At 39.4% G+C, this 17795-nt stretch overlaps 2 protein-coding genes and 1 long non-coding RNA gene across 5 annotated transcripts in view; 2 read left to right on the top strand and 1 right to left on the bottom strand.

Annotated features, from left to right (window-relative positions):
• The window catches only part of LOC6506847 (cyclin-dependent kinase 14), an 82973-nt gene extending 71085 nt beyond the window's left edge, over positions 1-11888 (bottom strand). Inside the window, exons 1-2 of one of the 3 annotated variants that reach the window (XM_032454786.2) lie at positions 11710-11887; positions 10799-11164 (exon numbers count right to left, since the gene is read on the bottom strand). In XM_032454786.2, the coding sequence (XP_032310677.1) occupies positions 10799-11042 (244 nt within the window). In that variant the 5' untranslated portion in view covers positions 11043-11164; positions 11710-11887. Of the gene's footprint in view, positions 1-10798 lie in introns of all 3 variants that reach the window. The other 2 variants (XM_001957088.4, XM_032454788.2) reach the window with 2 other exon arrangements.
• A 2332-nt stretch (positions 11889-14220) lies between these two features.
• Positions 14221-15721, top strand: LOC116655899. Its single transcript, XR_004310995.2, has 2 exons — positions 14221-14827; positions 15653-15721. It is a non-coding gene; the product is annotated as an uncharacterized LOC116655899 (long non-coding RNA).
• Positions 15722-16067: 346 nt separating this feature from the next.
• On the top strand, positions 16068-17795 carry LOC6493137 (20-hydroxyecdysone protein). Its single transcript, XM_001957089.3, has one exon. It carries the CDS (start codon positions 16178-16180, stop codon positions 17570-17572), a length of 1395 nt encoding a protein of 464 aa, XP_001957125.1. The 5' UTR covers positions 16068-16177; the 3' UTR covers positions 17573-17795.

The raw sequence follows: 17795 nt of genomic DNA, 5'->3' as shown, positions 1-17795 counted from the left end.
GCCCAAAGTGAAATATAAATTGAATTACATATTTTATGCAAACAAAAGCCAGTTGGAGTCCAGCTGGATTCTAACCCTTCACCTTCCACCATCCTGCCACTCCACGATTTGCCAAAAACTTTTGCTTCGTGTCAACATGACGCCCCATGTGGTGTCGAAGTGGCTACAGAGAGAGAAATAAAGATTTAAATTTTACGCCAAGAGATGTCTGAATAGCTTGGCATTCCACTCTAGAGTGTTGCAATTTCCTGGAGTGGAGTGGAAAGTTAAAAAGGCTACATGTGTCCTTGTTTATTAAATAGTTGCAGTGCAAATCCTTGTGCCTTGTGCGGAGCTTAGCCGAGGACAACCCTTCTATCTTGTCCATCAATTAGTGTAGAGTGTAACCATTTTTATGGCTTACAGAGCAGTTTGTAACAAATCCACCGACTTTGTTCAGTTGTCCACAGCAGCGGGGATTACATGGAAGCTGTTTTTTTTTTGTTTTTGTTAACTGCAACTCCAATGCACTCTCCTTTGGGATTTCTGCTCACGTAGTTGACATAAACTGAAAGTGCAGAGGGCCAAGAATCCAAAGCAATGTTATTCTAACATTCTTGGGAAATTCGGCGAAATGCTTTCGAAATCAAACGTTTCTGGCATAACAAATCAATCGAGTGTTGAACTCATCGGAGAGCTTTGAATCGCATCAGACCCCTCACATATGATAATTAGGCGTCAAGCCAGACACCTTTCACATACAGAACAAGAAACAAGCAGTGATTGAATAAATTAAATTAAAAAATCCGAGATCTGATATATATCTGCATAATTTTTGGAGACAAGCGCCCACCTCTGAGTCCCACTCTGAGCCTCATTCTGTGCGATTTGAATTCAGAAACCGAAATAAAATCACCACAACCATAATCTAATGAAGAACAGAGTCCGAAATGAAATTAAATTCCACTGCATATGGAAATATTTCATTTGACTAATTCAATTAACCGTCACAATGCCAAAAAGGACAAAAAGGATAGTCCTTTTGTTGGGGTTGTGGGCTATGGCGAAAAGACGGTCGCTCGGGTTGGGTTGGGTTGGGTTGGGTCCTTGCCCTCGACTCAATCAAAAGGTTGCAGACAAAGAGCCCAAGCCCGCAAAGCCAAAAGGACCGGACCAAGGTAAAATTTCAGCACACAAAACACGCGCCACATGTGCAACTGCCACTTGCCGAGGTGGTTGGCTAAGGATGGCAGGATGCAGCTTGCCAGGACGCTAACGTTGACTCAAGTGCACTAAGCTGCAAGCGGCAACATCCGTTTCATAAACGCAATAGTTAGAAACCCGAGGCCGGAGCCAACTTATGGGGCACAGTGGTCTAAAATATTTATTTAGATTTCCAAGTAAGGTCTTGCAACAGGATATTATTCCACTTAATAATAGCTTTTAAAAGGAAGTCAGATTCATAACAAAATCCTTTTTATAACTCCTTGACTTTCAGATTCCCTGTGAGATGACATGCCACTGTGCAACTTCTTTTCACATCAGAGGCCAGAGGAGCAAAAGACCTGCCACACAAAACCTTGCCCAGGAGTCTCTGAACTCTCTAGCTCTGGCTCTGGCTCGGGCTCTGCCACTGGCACTGGCACTGGCACTGGCTCGGTCTCTGGCTCAAGTTCCTGTGTGCTTGTGTGACAATTTTCCATGACCCCTTCCTGGCTGGCTTCCTGCCCCATTCCACCTGCCACCCATCACCTTTTGTGCGCTATTTTCACGCTTTTACGCCGCAATTGTTGTGGCAACGGGAGAGCAGAACTGCAAAGAAACTGCATTGAAATTGAGAAGTCGGGAGGGACTATGGTGCCTCTAACCATACTATGTGAAAGAAAATGATGACTTTAAAACTAACCCACAATTGCCAAAGCAGAAGCCAAAGGCAAAGCCAGGATTTGACAGAGTTTCCATTGTGGCAACAGTTTGAGAGCGATTGGCTGGCAGGAAGTCTATTTAGGCCGGCGCCTATTGTGCGGAGGTTACTGAATTTGTGGGCTTCGTGCCAAAGTTCATGAACTTTTTCGATCAGCCAAGGGAGGACTCCTTCCCCCAATCAGTTGCGACTGAAACTCATTAACAAATTGCAGAAAGTGCCTGGCTGTCGGGGCCAATCTTCCCACCTGACCAAGACCACCACTGCCATTCTGTGAATAATAGAGTAGAACGCAGAACGTAGAACGCAGAATGCTCAGACACATGCTCCACATTTGTCTCGGGTTAACATGTCACGAAGTCGCCACGTCACGGCTATGACAACATTGATGCGGTGGCCTGGCCTGAGCTGGGACTGGGGATGGGTGTGCAGAGAGCGTGATGGAACACTTAGAAACCATTAATAACTGGGTTATGTAATCGAGACAAGAACCAAGTGAATGACATGCCATGAAGTGGCCAGAGGGGGACGGAGCAGGGCACCAGGAGGTCAAGAGAAAGCTGGCTGTGGCTGTGGCTTCGGCTGCCAATGAATGGATGTGGAACATGCAATTGTCACTCTACACTCGACACATCACACTACCCATCATGGCCATACAAAATTAAACATCAACAAAACGAATTAAACAAAAATATACAAGAAAACTAAGAGTTATTGGAAATTGTTTGCCAAAAAATGATGGAATTCTTTATTGAAATATCAACAAAATAAAATAGAAAACAAATATTCAATAAAAACATATAATATTTTGTGTACACGTGTATTGTTTCCCTGACTTCGTAGATTGAAATTTGATTGCCAGGGGGATTCGGACTCATTTCCTCAACAGACTTTCCCCTTTCCGACCACTTCCCATGACTACGACAATTTCAATTTCGATTGCCCGGCCTAGGGGGGAAGTGTGTGTGTGACAAGTGTCAACAATTATCAAGTATACGCCACCTGATCACGCCCTCCACTCGCAATCGCAATAGCAACTGCATCATGGCGCACGTGCGTCAATTGCCACCGAATTAATTGAGCGCCCTCATGAGACTGTCAATTAGCAGAATCAAGCAAATTTATGGCCACAACGGCGTAGAGAAACGAGCAGACTAAGAGCCAAAAAAAAAAGAAACAAAATTCGATACAAAAATATCAATAGACAAGAGACTATAGAAACATCAAATCAGGCTGTCAATCGGTGAGGTCGAGCAGAAAACGCGTGTCCAACCCATAAAAAAGATGCTAACAGAAATATTCTCATTCTCGACCAGAAAGAAAAGAAAAGAAAAGAAGAGACAGGGCCGGGGCCAGAAGAATGCCAAAAATTAGCAACGAAAATAAATGAGCCAAAAACGATGGTGGCCGAAAAGAAGACATTTTCTATGAAAGAAATGCCAACTTTTCATGAAGTTTATTATTATTTTTTTTTTGGCCATACTTCGTTGTGGTCGGGTAATTTAAGCCTTATCTTTCCAGTGGACAACAAAAGCAAGCGGAAAAGTGTACTAACAAAAAATTATTAAAAACTTGTCGCTAATTTTGACAACAATTTGCAATCTAGCCAGGCCGGCCCTTAACCGCCTTCTCCTCATGGCTCTATGGCTTACAACTTTGTTAAGGCATCTTAATGATGGCTAATTAAAAATCTCAACTGTCAGAAAGTTACGGAATACACAGCTTTTATCTGGCCGCTGAAGAAAAATACGGAAAAAGTATAAAACCAGATAAGTCTGTCGCGGCAATTAAACAGAAAACAAAAATCATTTGGTATTTGTATCTGGTGTTCAGTGTTTGTTTGGAAAACAAAAGATTGTTTCGGCCGCTGGCTGATACTATCTGCTTTTTTAAAAATAGCTCAACGAGATGGCCAAAAATATACGAAGAGTATGTGTGGTGTGTGGTGTGGCATGCAGAGCGACAGACAGCAAGTCAAACAGCAAGTGCCTTTGTTATTTTGAATGGAAATGGAAATGCTCGAGCAGCAGCTGAAAGAAAAAGTTCCGCCCACGCATTCCAGTGAGGAATCAAGGAGCTGGGGGGCGGAAGAGGAAGCCGCAAACAAATTACGGCCTCAAAATGACAGCTGGATAGGAACAATTGCAACGCCACCCACCAGCATCCCGGCAAACACTTCACTTGCCTGGCCAAGAATCACGGGAATCGAGTTCTATCCTAGTGCGTCAGCAGACGGAAAGTCAATAATATCCCTAAAGGAGGGGGGTTATAGAGGGATGACTAAATAAATAGGAAATCTTTAAAATAATCCTATTAAAGAAGAGAGTATTATCTCCTAGATATCAGATTTAAGATATATTTCTTTTTAAATCCATATCTTCAACTTTTAGTAAGACTTTTAGTTTCTTAAGGACATCACTTTTCTACAAATATTTTTTAAAAGGAGGAGGGGGTCCTAAAGAGATGTCTCAATAAATATAAAAAAATCTTTAAAATAATCCTATAACTGATGAAAATATTAACTTACAAATATCAGATTAAAGATATATAATTTTATTAAACCATATATTCTTATAAATCACTTTTCCACAAATATCTTAAAAGGAGGGGGTCCTGAAAATGTCTCAAAATATATGAAAACTTTTGATCCTTTAAGGTATCCTAGGAAGAAAACTTACAACAGAAACAGATGGAAGTCCCTCTCTTTCCAAATAAAAATCCCAACCTAGACATCCAGTTGCTCCTTAATTTGTTCATAAGGACATAACTTTCTTACAAATATCCTTAAAAAAGGACGGTCAAAATGCCAAAAAAATATGACTAAATGAATATAAAGAAATGGAGCTAGAAAATCTTTAAAATAAATGATCCTCCAAGCCATATTTTTAAGAAAACATGATCTAAAAAGCTTCAGATTAAAGATATCCTCTTTAAAAAAAAAACCCCCTCAACCTAGACTTTGAGTTTCCACCTATATCCCCTCACAAGGACATCATTCTATGGAAAAACTAAAAATAAAAAAAAACCGACAACTACAACTACAAGAGAAAAGGACACAACAAAGGACAGAGAAGTACCCCGAATGAGACAGAAGAAGTAGCAGGAATACAATAACAAACAGAAAATGGCATAATAGGCTTTGTGGGCGTGCAGTGTGGGCGTGGCTGTGGCAATGTGGCAAACTGAAAAGGGAAAAGAGCAATCAAGCGTCCTACATAGTTTTGCAGAAAAACAAAAATTTTCCACTACAATGCCCAGCTTTTCGCAAGGCCTTGGCGCACAAAAAAAAAAGGTAAAAAATCATAAAAATACTTGGAATACAAGTGGATAAAACGCAATGCTCATAAAAATTGCTACGCACATTGAGCCCAGTCCGGCACAGCATGTGTGTGAACCCAAAAGGATACGTTTGAAAGGACCCACACCTGCCGAAAGGACTAGCACCGGCTGTTGCTCAACGCAATATTGAAAAAAAAAAAAATACAAATTTCCACATTACAATTTTCCATTTCCCAGTCTCATACTTCTCTACCTTCTCTTTCATTTTCCACTACTGCAAGTGGCAGTAAAATTAAATGAAAATTGTATCCTTACAGGAGGAAAAAAGTAGTCAGAAACCAAAATAAACATAAAATATAAAACCCGAAATGAAGGTTGGAAACTAGATGAGCTGGCGCTGAAATGGAATGCTTTACATTTGCATTTAATTAATGTTCATTAAATATTTACAAATTGCGGTAAATTACCGCAAAAATAGGGTGAATCCTGTGGCAGGATAATGCAATGCATTTCAAACTGTTCACAAGGGTGTCTAGCGCCAGAAAAAATTGTTTAAAATTATTTCTGTTTGTATATAAAAGATAAAAAGGACATAGAAGTAATAAAAGATACTTTTACTCTTTACTTTTCTGTTTTTTTTTTTTATATAAATCTGTATTTAATTATTATCCTTTTTATCTCACAGGACACTCTACTATCCCGTAGTTCAAAGGATTTTGCATTTTGCGGTGGCATTTGGTTTGGGACCGTGCGAATTTTCGGTTCCATTTGGTTCGATTTGATGTGTGTTCCGTTGCGGTTGGCACTTGGAACCCGGCATAGGATGTGTTCAGCACACCGGTGTCCTTTCGAAGGGCACTGGGCGGGGTCAAGGGGTCGAGGATAACATATCTGTGTATCTGTGCTACGAGTGACAGTGGTCGATGTCGGTTTCCATTATTTGATTTGCGGTGAGTGGGGGAAAGTCAATAGAGTGGAACAGATCATAGAAGGAGGCAATTTAAGCATCACTTTATGACAAAATAAAAAAAATATATTCTATAAGCTATAAAGTCTTTAACATCTTTTTTACAAACTTTGATACCACAGTCCGCTTTTGGGGACGAACGTGACATGCCTTAAATGAAAGTTTAATTAGTTTGAGAAGCTGGCAGATGCAAGGCACACACCTGCAATTGACAATTGGATGTTGTTCCCTTTCCAGGTGGAATAAATCAATCAGTGTCCCGGACAGGTGATCACATCATTTAAATTTCCCAATCATGTCAGGACCAAGGACCAAGGACCCACAACTATAATTTAGAGTCAAGCCGTTTGTATTAATTGCCATGAGTGGGCAGATTTTCCAATCGATTTGAGGCAAAGTTCTGCATAACAAAGTTAATTTGCAAAATATGCAAACACTAGACAATAAAAAATGGAATAAAATACACGAGTATCGCTGCAATCGATTTGCGAAAACCACTTGCAAATTATTGCAATAGAAACTCAATGGGAATATTTAAAAAGGAAACACAAACAAAACCGAATTGCGAGTTTCCCCATTTTTGGCATAACGATTTTTCCCCATTTTTTTCCATTTTTTGTATTCGATGACAGGCACAACGAGGCAGGCGACAATTAAAAACGAAACACAACCAAAAAAAAAGAACTGACAGAAATTGCTGGGCGATGATGTCCGAGATACGTCACAGAACATTCAGCGGCATTCGAGTGGAAACTGTGCTCCATCTAATGAGGAGGGGAATGGGGTTTCTTTTGGGATTTGGAACTATAGACAGACTATAGGTGTGCCAGAGCCGTGAGTCATGTTTTTGAATTCCGAGATCCCCCAGAAGGCTTAGAGTTTGGTCATAAAACCATTTTCTAGTCATTGAAAAGGAATTTAAATTCTCGACAGCCGAGATAAGAAAAGTTTCAACTTATTTTGTGAAATAATTATTAAATTTTGTAGTCCCTGGAATACCTGGTTGAAAAAGCAATTACATCCGGTCACGTTTCCATCACTAATCCAAAAGGACTCAAGCAACAAACCGACTGAAAAAAACGAATTTTATGCGACCACGCGCCATTTGAATTTCTTAAAAAAAAAGCGAAGCATCCAACAGACCGGGTTGAACTTTGAAATTCAAATGGAAATATACTTGAATCGGTTGCATCCATCCATTGACCATTGAGTTTTATCAAAAAAATAGAAGGAGAGATGCTCTGAAATGATTTTCACCGTCGGCGAGTTATGTTTGCATTTCCTTCTAATGAACGTCTTGGGGGCCAGAGTCTCGAGTCCCCTTTTGGAGCAATAAAAATCGTAATGAAGCAAGAAACATAAAACAGAACCAGCGCCGGAATGGACGCAAACGCAGACATTTACGGAATGGGTTGGAGGTAAATTTTATGCGCGTAATTAGCAGCAATTAGGGCGGAGGGGCGGTCGGATATTCAATATTCGGTAAACAGAGCTTAACATGGACTTGGGGCCATTCATTAAAGTCAGACAGCAAATTACATTATTCCTTCTCTTTTTTATAGTTTTGTTTTTTGTTTTTTATTCACACGCCTCGAATGGCATTTGCGAAATGCAAATTACTAAGCAAATTAGCGCGGAAGCGTCAGAAAAAGTTGGGGGAAGTAATGCCAGAAATGCAAGACAAATTAGCTGGGAAATGCATACAGTTCACTGCTATTAAATAGCTTATATGGCTCATGAAAACTAGAGAGAACTAGATTTGAATCCAACTCCTTGACACCTGCTAGTCTCTACAATTAAATATGAAATATAGCCTGGGTAAAGGCCCAGTTAAGTTGTTAGAATGCACAATAAACTCATTCATAAGTCGGGCTTTGAGTCTCACAGCAATTTAGAGCAAGTCTTCACTTTGCAACCGCCACGAAACTCGCCCACAAATCAAATTGCAATCCCCGGGAGTCGCTGAACTGAGCTTAGTTTCAGTCCAAAAGGGTTAACCCATTTTAGCACAGGTCCTAAAATATATTTATTTTTAATTCTCAATAAATATTATAGCCTTTTTTCATATGTTTTTATAAAAGAGTTTCCAAGAAAAGCTGTTTAAAAATCATTATTTTTTTATTCCAAAAAGCAACTGAAAACACTTTTTTCTTGGAATTCTTTTTATGATAAGAAAACACCTTGGAAAGCCGTTAAAGCCGCCTTTAATGGGTTAAGTCGGCAGGGAAACAGGAAACGCGACGATGAACAGACCGACACCTGGCCCTCTGCTCATGACAAACTGCCACTCCGAGAGCGTGGTGGGGCCTGGGGAGCTGGGAAAGGTGGGTCTGGGAAGGTGGGCAATTGAAAAATGACGCCCTGGCAGCCGGTGGAAATGCATTCAGCAAATGAAGCCCGCCGGCCCAAGCACGTGAACCAAGCAAACAAGACACAAAGAGCTTGAAATAAAAAAGAGGACGCAACAGCTGTGGGAATTCAGTTAAAATGCAACCGATATGTCAATAACACAGACTACTATTTGCCATTTTTTTCCAAACTATGTTTTATTAGCGATCCACTAATTGCAAAATATTTTTTAGCCCGTAAGCCCTAAAGCAAATAAGTCGGGACGCGTGTGTTTGCCATTTTATGATCATTAAATATTTGGAAAAAATCAGGCTCCAGTTAAAGGGTCCAGTTCTCTACCTGATGCTGAAAATGGAATTAAAAAGCACTCGGTGTTTACTCTCAGTGCCGCGGGCACTAATTGAAAATGACAACTTGTATTTGCAGCAGATAAGCGGCCAAAAAAAACAAATAAAATGTAATGTAAATAGGTGGAAGATAGCAGCCAGATATCGGCTAAGTGGACTGATAAAAAATGTTAGACATTATAGTGAGATTTATTTAGTTTTTAAATGAAATTTTGGACTTCTTGTCGATAGTTCAGTCGTACTTTCCATCAATTGAATCACTTTTAAACGCTGTGTCAGCTACCTTATCTAACTGATAAGAAAAAACATAGAAAATTACTCAAAAATGGCAATGTTGGGATAAAATAACAGAACAGCTAGATAAACTGGAATAGCTATGATTTAACTGCTATAGTTTATCAGAATCCACTTGCAAATAAATAAAAACAACACACGATTTTAGCATCAAACTGTGACCATGATGGGAGGAATCTCTCTATATTTTGGTTGGTTTCTTTTGACCGGCTTTTGGAGCTGGTTTTTCCATTTGGCCTTTTGGTATAAGCCATACAGTGAGCACTAATACCAAAGAAGCCACAAGAGGTATGAATAAAATGGTACAGTGAGATCTAGAAATTAAAAAACCAAAAAAATAAATGATCTTTATACTTTTTATTTTGTAATAATTATAATATTTTGTTTATTTTATAATTATACATTTTTTATAGATATTTTTTTCTGTAGAAAGTATGATTATTTTTCTCGTTTTTTTGTGGCTGCTGCTGCTGCTGCTACTTCTGCGTGTAAAATCAATAAATTCGAGCGGGTTCAGAGGTGACGACAACGTCGAAATGCTTATGACCTTCAGGCCACCGGCTGACCTTCGCAATGGCCCTCTCAGCCTACCAGCCTACCAGCCTGCTGCTACCATTTTCCCCCCTTGCCAATTAAATTTTATATATATTATATGTATGTAGTATTTTTTACAATTTTTTTTTGCTGGCCGGCACTTCTTAATTATTAGCCTGGTTGTTAATCTGGTTATGGTTTGCTGCTGCCGCTGTTGCTTCTACTGCTTCTACTGCTTCTGCTGTTGAACTTAATTCCCCCGCCGGCATTCATTAATTTCTTGCCTTATTTGTTGCCCTCGCTCCGCTCTTTTGGTTATTGATATTAATAAAAGTTTTCTTTTATTCTTTGGAAGACTTTTTGGTCAGATCCCATAGCTAAGAGCCAAGAGCCAGAAACCAATCCAATGCAGAGAGAGAAACTAGTATAACTTTTTTTTTAAATTTGAATCTAAGATCTAAAAATTAATAGTTATTAGATATTACTTTTTAAAGATCTGTTTAATATTTAAATTAAATTAGTTAGTAACATTTAATAACAGTGCATGTATCTTTTGCTCAACAAGTTACGTCAGTCTGAGCAGAAAAAATTAAGTAATATGGAGAAAGAGATAGGGATATTGGGGATAAAGAGAGACGGGGATGGGCGTTGGTGGGGATTTTTGTTTGGCGCGGAACTTGTTCAAAGAACAAAACAAAAGATTATACCTTGATGGATTAGGATTACAGCACAACAGCTCTTGAGTACAAAAAACAAACAAATATGGAGAGTCTTTAGTGTTTTTGGAGGAAAAATAAAGAAAAAATGAAGAAAAAATGAAGGTAAACGAGAAACTTATGCAATCAAGGTGGGTGGAACTTTTTCTTAATTTTAAATAAATAGTTTATTAAAAAAAAACGAAATACTAGTTGCCTTCAAGCCACTTTAAGTAAGAAACTTCTTTTTAAAACTCCCCCCTAGGTTTGACAAGCACTGTAACTGTAATTGGCCTCTCAAACTGTACTAGGCTATCCTTGAACTTTTAAGATACTTTTTTGATTGTATCTTTTTTTGTGGGTCATCTTAAGATACTTAATTTTTTTTACTCTTTTATTTTGTGTTTTTTTTTTTTTTTGTACAACTTACCATCTTTAGCATTTGTGGCTGCTGCCATGGCTGCCGCTGTTGTTGTTGTTGTTGTTGTGGTGGCCATTGATTTGCTTTTGTTTAATTTTGTTGGTGTTGTACTGACAGAGGCCGCTGCCGACGCCGACGTAGCCGCTCTATAGAAGGCCGATGTTGTTGTTGCTGTTGGGTTAGATGTTGTTCCGGCTGTTGTTGTTGTCAAGTCCACGGCGCCAGCAGCTGACAAACTGCGCGAGCAGTGCATTAGTCACCCACGTTCTCAGCAGGTGCAAGTAAGCAAAGGAGGTGCTGGGGGGCGGGGGGTGGCTGGCTCCTATCAGCTGATAAGAAGAAGGGGAGTAGAACGGAATAACGGGTTAGGCTGGACTGGGCGACAGGGTAAGGGTTAATAGCAAACAGGAAATGCACTGAGAACAAAAGCAAACAACAGCGAAGAATATTTTCTTTTATTTTCTGATTTTTTTTATCACTTTAATTTCTTTAAAGAGCGACCCACACACACACACACACACACAGCCACACAAGCCAACGCAGTGGTGTTTGTTTAATTAATTAATATTAATTGAATCTTTTTCCTCTCTGGGTGACTGGCCGGCGGGAAGGAGGGTTGGCGGGGGGCGGTAAACTTTACAGTACACATTCCACACTGCAGCTGCCTTTTATTTATAATTAAACATAATTTCTTTCTTTTCTTTTCCTTTTTTGTTTTTTTTTTTTTTTTTTGTTTTGTTGTTATTATTGGCACTTTGTTGCTTTTGTTGTTGTTACTATTGTTATTGTTGTTGTTTCATTGCTCGCGTGTGCGTCGGTGTTTGTTTGGATGTGTGTGCGGGTTAGTGTGTTAGTGTGAGTGCACGGTGCACACTGTGTTGTTGCTAGCGGGACGCGATCCGCTCTGCCCCCGTTCGCACCTGCACTTATCCACTGCACGGCCGCTCCTAGCACATGCTGGACATCATTTTTTTATAATTTTACGCGTTCTTTTCTTCAATAATTCTGCAATAATCTTTACAACGCGTGTTTACTCTTTGATTTGATTAGAGTGACCATGGCACGAATCTCGAAAAATCCCTGGCATCTCAAACGGCAAATGGAAAAAATCCCTAACGCTAAATGCTTCAGACTAGTTAGTCATACATGTTGGGGTATGATAAAGTTGCGCCAGAGTGAGAGGTATATAGATCTCTCGCTCTGACGCAACTGCAACAACCAGATTTGTGTTACCACTGCGGCTCAAAACCGACCAACCTAAGTTTTCCAGCACTATTTTGGATAATAAACGCTTTTTCTATTTAAATAAATTGGTGTTTTTATCCTTCCCATAATCCTGAAATACTCTATTTACTAACTCTAGTTACTAACTAAAATGATAAACTAATAATAGCTAGAATGCTTTTCAAAATATGTTAGGATCATACAAATTCTTTGTTCCACAATAATACTAAAGAGATACATTTCATTGACTGCAACACAATAGATTTCATTGAAATAATTCTTACAGGTCATGTTTATTTTATCTATAGGCTCTATGGAAATTCTAATAAAAACGAATTAAATTAAGCAAATTCACATTTTTTCATTTGCCCGCCAAAGTTCCGGTTTGAATTATCTTAAAGTATTTTCCCGCCCCCTTTGACCAGGGCTGAAACACAGTGTTGTAAAAGTCCTTTCTTAGGAAAATAAAATACCAACATTGTAAAGCTTCGATAAAATTATGATAGGTGGCGCCTGCTATATTTAAATGTAGAACTCGTAAATTTTTAGATTTTTTAAATTACTAAATAGATAAAGAAATAATAGGTACATAGAATATATATTCGAATTAACAATTATATTATTTTCCCTTTTTTTCACAATTATTCAAAAGAATTCAATTCAGCAAGTACAAATAAACACAAATAATGTTTAAAAAACTGTCATTATTGTTTGAAAATTCTGATAAATTGTTTTTTGAATAGAATCAAATATTCCTGTAGCATTTGGAACTAAAAATAAATGTTCAAATAAAAGTATGAAATTATATGAAACAAAGTGGTAGAAAATAAATATTTTTTCAAATGAAAGCGGCCTTGGCAACAATTTTCACACTTGTCCCCCCATATTGTCACAATTGGCCGAAAAACAATAAAAAGTTCCATTGTAAAAATTGGCCAAAAGCAGTGACCTTGACAAAGTATGACACAAATATTACGGCAACAACAACAAGCCGCTTAGCTTGATAAGTGAGGTAATTTTTGGATGACGGAGATCACCCGATCGATGTCTCCCACTCAGTCTTCCCCCTTTTTATTTTTCATTTTTAATTTTTTTTATTATTTTTTTTTTATGTCACCCACTTTGCATATGTACACTGTGGGTATTGTTATTATTTTTGTTAGTATTCCGCACGATTGTTGAGTGAAAGTTGCAACCGTTTAGAGTAATGTATTTGTTGTTTTTGTTGCCGGCCCGCCCGGCCACGCCCCGCTCGCATTTCCGCCCACCTGTTCGCGATGTGAGCGAGGTGTTAATTCGACAGCCAATTGTGTGTGAGATAACAAAAAAAGTTAAAAAAAAAAAATTAAAAAAAGCCCAACAGCCAAGCAATTGCATAATTTCAAAGCTTAAACCGAAACTCGAGCAAATTTTTTGTTGGCCCAAATAAGACTTAAAAAAAAGGAGTAATTAAAAAACTCCAAGAAAAACCATAAAAATCGGACAGAACCTTTAATGAGATTGGGGGATATGGAAAAGAAACTTGTTCTTGTCTCTGCCCTCGTGCTGAAGTCAATTTTGGGTTTTTGGTTTTTATTTTGGAGTTGCAAAAATAAAAAACCCAAACGTGGGGGTCATAAAAAATAAAATAAAGAAGAACAGCATCTGAAAGCTTCAAGTCAATGTCCTTAGCAGGCCACTTGGATTTCGTTTTTGAAAGGGAGATATTTATTTGATGAAGGGTTTTGTAAATATTATTATTAATAATATAATAATAATTATAAATATGAAACAGAAATAAATATTATTAATAATAAAAAACAAATTAAACATTTTAAACTCTTTTTTCCAAGACAAGACTTTATTTCTAAAGTTACCTTCTTCTATTACCTTTTAAAGTTTAAAAATAAACTCCCAACTTCTTGAAGGTTTAATAATATTTTACAAACAAAACAAAATCTATTTTAAACTCCTTATTAAGAGTATCCAATCCTTTACATACTTTTATATATTTTTGCCTTTTTAATTTCTTTCTTTAAGCCCTGCTTTTTAGCCCTGCTGGTGGGGCCTGTTTGCAGAGATCTTCTTGGCCAAAAGGGCCCAAGAACCAGAACGAGTTCTGGCAGGGGATCGATCGATGGCCATCGATCATTGCCATCAGCCACCAGCCACCAGCCACCAGCCACCAGCCACCAGCCACCAGCCACCAGCCACCATGTCCACAGGAAATAAATTTTCATCTGGCGAGTCCCCGGACTAGGTTTCACTCTGGGTTTCTGGCCTCTGCCAGCATCTGACCCATTTAACTACATTTAAATGCTTTCATTTGCATAAAATGCATTTGGGCTTTGTTCCCCGGCCTGGTGGGCGTTGCATTCGTTTTCGGTTTCCGTGTCTTTCTGTGCATTTCTAATGAATTATTAACCCAGAATGGGTGAAAACGCAGCATCCCAATGCCGATGCATCTGCAGACCCGACAACCAAAGACCAAAGTCGGCCCAAAGCTAATTGACTCTAAAAATAGACGGATCAGGTTTTTTTAGAACCCAACCTGGGGGGAACAAGTTTCCACAGAGGAGGCCCAGCCAAAGTCAAAGCCAAAGCTTTGTGCTCTGAGCTGGAAGACTCAGCACCACAAATGGCTTTCTTGTAGAATCGTTTAACCAAACAAGAAGACAACAAGAAAAATCCGCCGATCAAATGCAATCGAGTCAACAAGGAATGAGAGTGAAAAAAAGACTAAGCAGGAGGAGTTGGGGGCAGCATCAGAAGGAGTTACACAAGATCGGTTCCAGACTGGGATAAAGACTAATAATGGCTGCACAGTTGGACAATGTAATGGGATTTTATTTAATAGTCTAACATGTCATTTATTAAGGCAGTTAATAGGATTAAGGATTATTCAGCTAATTATTAGTAGCTCAAGATATTTCTCATAAAGTGTATTACTTTTCCTAGTTCCCTAGTATAAGTTGAATTATAAATGACTTCAGATATCTGTTTTATTTTATTTTAAAGAGGTTTTGTTATAAGGGATTTCATAAACAATCTATGAAATATCTATCTTTCTACATATAGGAAATATTGGAACTGGAACCTTAATATTCTTAAAATCCCCAAAATAATCAAGTTTTAGAAAGTAAATGTTATTAATGGAACGTTTATATATCATTGTATAAAATGACTTGAAAACTGAAGACTAGATAATAAATAATATAAAAAATAGTTAATTTTTCGTATTGTTCAGATGGTAAATAAAAAGTCTATATTCTTATCATAAGTAACATAGTTTAAGATTTAAATATTTCTCATAAAGTGAATGATTTTTCAATAGTTCTAAAAATGGTAAATATAAAAGATCTTATTATATAATTTACTTTAATTTTTTGAAAGTATTTTTGTTGTACGAGATTTCCTATATTGTTTCATAAATTACTCTTAAAATCCCTAAAATAATGAAGTTCATAAAATTATATTTTATAAAAGAAAAGTATAAAGTATAAACTATTGTCTAAAATGACTAAAAAACCGAAGACTGAATTAAAAAATAATATAAAAAACTATTAAATATTCCGTGTTGTATATCTGTTAAAGAAAAAATCCATATCCTTAGCACTTTAGCTTTTTAAATAAACCAAATATTGATAGCCATATTTGTAGGTACACTCGTAAAAACAAACATGATTGATGACAACTACCAAGTCTCTGGTTAAGACTCCACCACCACACCACACCACACCACACACCACTCTGAATTGGCCAATTATGTCTGCAGATTCTTCTCGATTTTCTGCGTAAAAAAAAATGAATAAAAAAAGAAATTATAAAACCCTTTTGGTATCGGGATGGCACTTGCCTGGCTGCTTTGATTCCTGCGTGTAACTCAAGTCGAACTGGAAGCAGTTCAATGACATTCAGTTCAAGAATTGGCCAAGACCCGGGCTAAAAGATATAGTACCACTCTTGTCTCTTCCCATCTCGCTCTGTCGAATTTCTCCATCTCCCTTCCACTTTCTTGTTGACTGTTTGCCTTTCGACGCCGGCAGCGAAGGTGAAAAAAAGTATAAAATGCGTTCGGCCCGAAGAAATTTCAAACAGTTGCGGCCGTGAGGCGCTTGTGAACGCATCTTGTTGGTGAAAAAATTATAGCCTTAATATAGCCGGGAGCTTAACTCAAAAATCATAATGAAGTCTGTCGCTTTGATCCTAGTTTGCTTGGCTTTAAGCTGCCAAGGTAGAGTCGTCCAATTACCAGACAAACCCATCGATATTCCGGTGACCATAATCGAGGATAAGCAGCCCCTGGAGTCCCTGTCTCTGGTGAAGGAGGAAGCCCTGCCGATCAAGCCCGAAATTTTGGAGGAGAAGGCCAAGGAAATCAATGAGGAAATTAAGCCAGAAATTAAGGAAGAAATTAAGCCAGAAATCAAAGAGGAAATTAAACCAGAAATTAAGGAAGAAATTAAGCCAGAAATCAAGCCTGAAATCAAAGAGGTTTTGCCTGCAAAGCCCTTAGAGCTTAAGGAGGAGATCAAGGAAACTCCTCAAGAGATCAAGGAAACTCCTTTAGAGATCAAGGAAATTCCCCAGGAGATCAAAGAGGAGCCCAAGCCCGAACTGCCTGAGATTAAAGAGCAGCCTGCCGCCGAAGAGCCAGCCCAAATTGTCCTGAAAACCCTGCCAGCTGAAGAGCCCACCGAGCAGCTCGCACCCGTTCCCAATCCCCAGGAGCAGGATCAGTCAGAGGTTCAGGACTCGGCCCATCCCCAGGTCCGTCAAGCCACCCAGGCCACCCCCACCCAGAGCTCCACCCAGGGCAACTTTGTGCAGCAATTGATCCAGAATTCCCCGATCGGTCAGTTCCTGAATCAGTTCCAGCCCCAGCAGCAGCAGCAGGCACAGCCCACTCCGGCTCCGGCTCAGGTCCAGGCAGATGACGCTGCTCAGCCCACTCCTGCCCCTACAGTGCCCGGCTTCCTGAATCCCCAGGCCGCCTTCACCTCCGCCCAGCAGGCTGTCCAAAATGCCGCCCAGACCGTGGTCAACTCCACCACTCAGGCCTTCCAGGGCATCCAGCAGTTCGCCAGCAATCTGGGCAACCAGTTCCAGAACACCCTTTCCGGCTTCGCCAATCCCCAAGCGGCGGTATCCACCACTCCGCGTCCTCCCGGCCCCATCCAGCAGTTTGTGAACAATGTCTTTGGCGGCGGAAACGCCACGGCCGCCACTCCGGCCCAGAACCAGCAGCAGGGCGGCAATCCCCTCCAGGGTATCATTAACTTCCTGGGCGGTAACCGTCCGCAGAACGCTCCAGCTCCCACTGTGACCGAGGCGCCGACCAAAAAGCCAGAAGTCGACGACAAGATCGATCCCAACTCCCAGGACGAGGTGGCTGAATTTGTCCCAGAGTCCGAGAACGAGATCCGTGCCAGTGGCGAGACGATCGACGACTCCTTCGAGGAGGCAGCTGTCCCCTCCAACGAGGTCATCGTGGTCAACGACGATGCCAGTGAGGGCGGCGAGGTGGCCGATCCTGTCCAGCCATCACATCCTGCTACCCCAGATGCCGTGGCCCTCTGAGGCACTCACCGTTCACATAGACTGACATTTTCATTTTCGTGGCCATTATTCGATTTTTTCGAGATCGAGAATGAAAGGAAAATGTTTCATTAGTTTTCTAAGAGCACATGCAACGCAAAACAAATTATTTATTTCATACTCGTACTCGTACTCTACCCAGGAATTTATCTATAACAGAAATTACAAAATAAAAATCAATAAATAAAACATAAAAATATAAAAA

This window comes from Drosophila ananassae, chromosome 2R (genome assembly GCF_017639315.1).
Source record: "Drosophila ananassae strain 14024-0371.13 chromosome 2R, ASM1763931v2, whole genome shotgun sequence".
NCBI classification, from domain to species: Eukaryota; Metazoa; Arthropoda; class Insecta; order Diptera; family Drosophilidae; genus Drosophila; species Drosophila ananassae.
The sequence above is the reverse complement of the archived record's forward strand: the minus strand, read 5'-3'. Positions and strand labels throughout refer to the sequence as shown.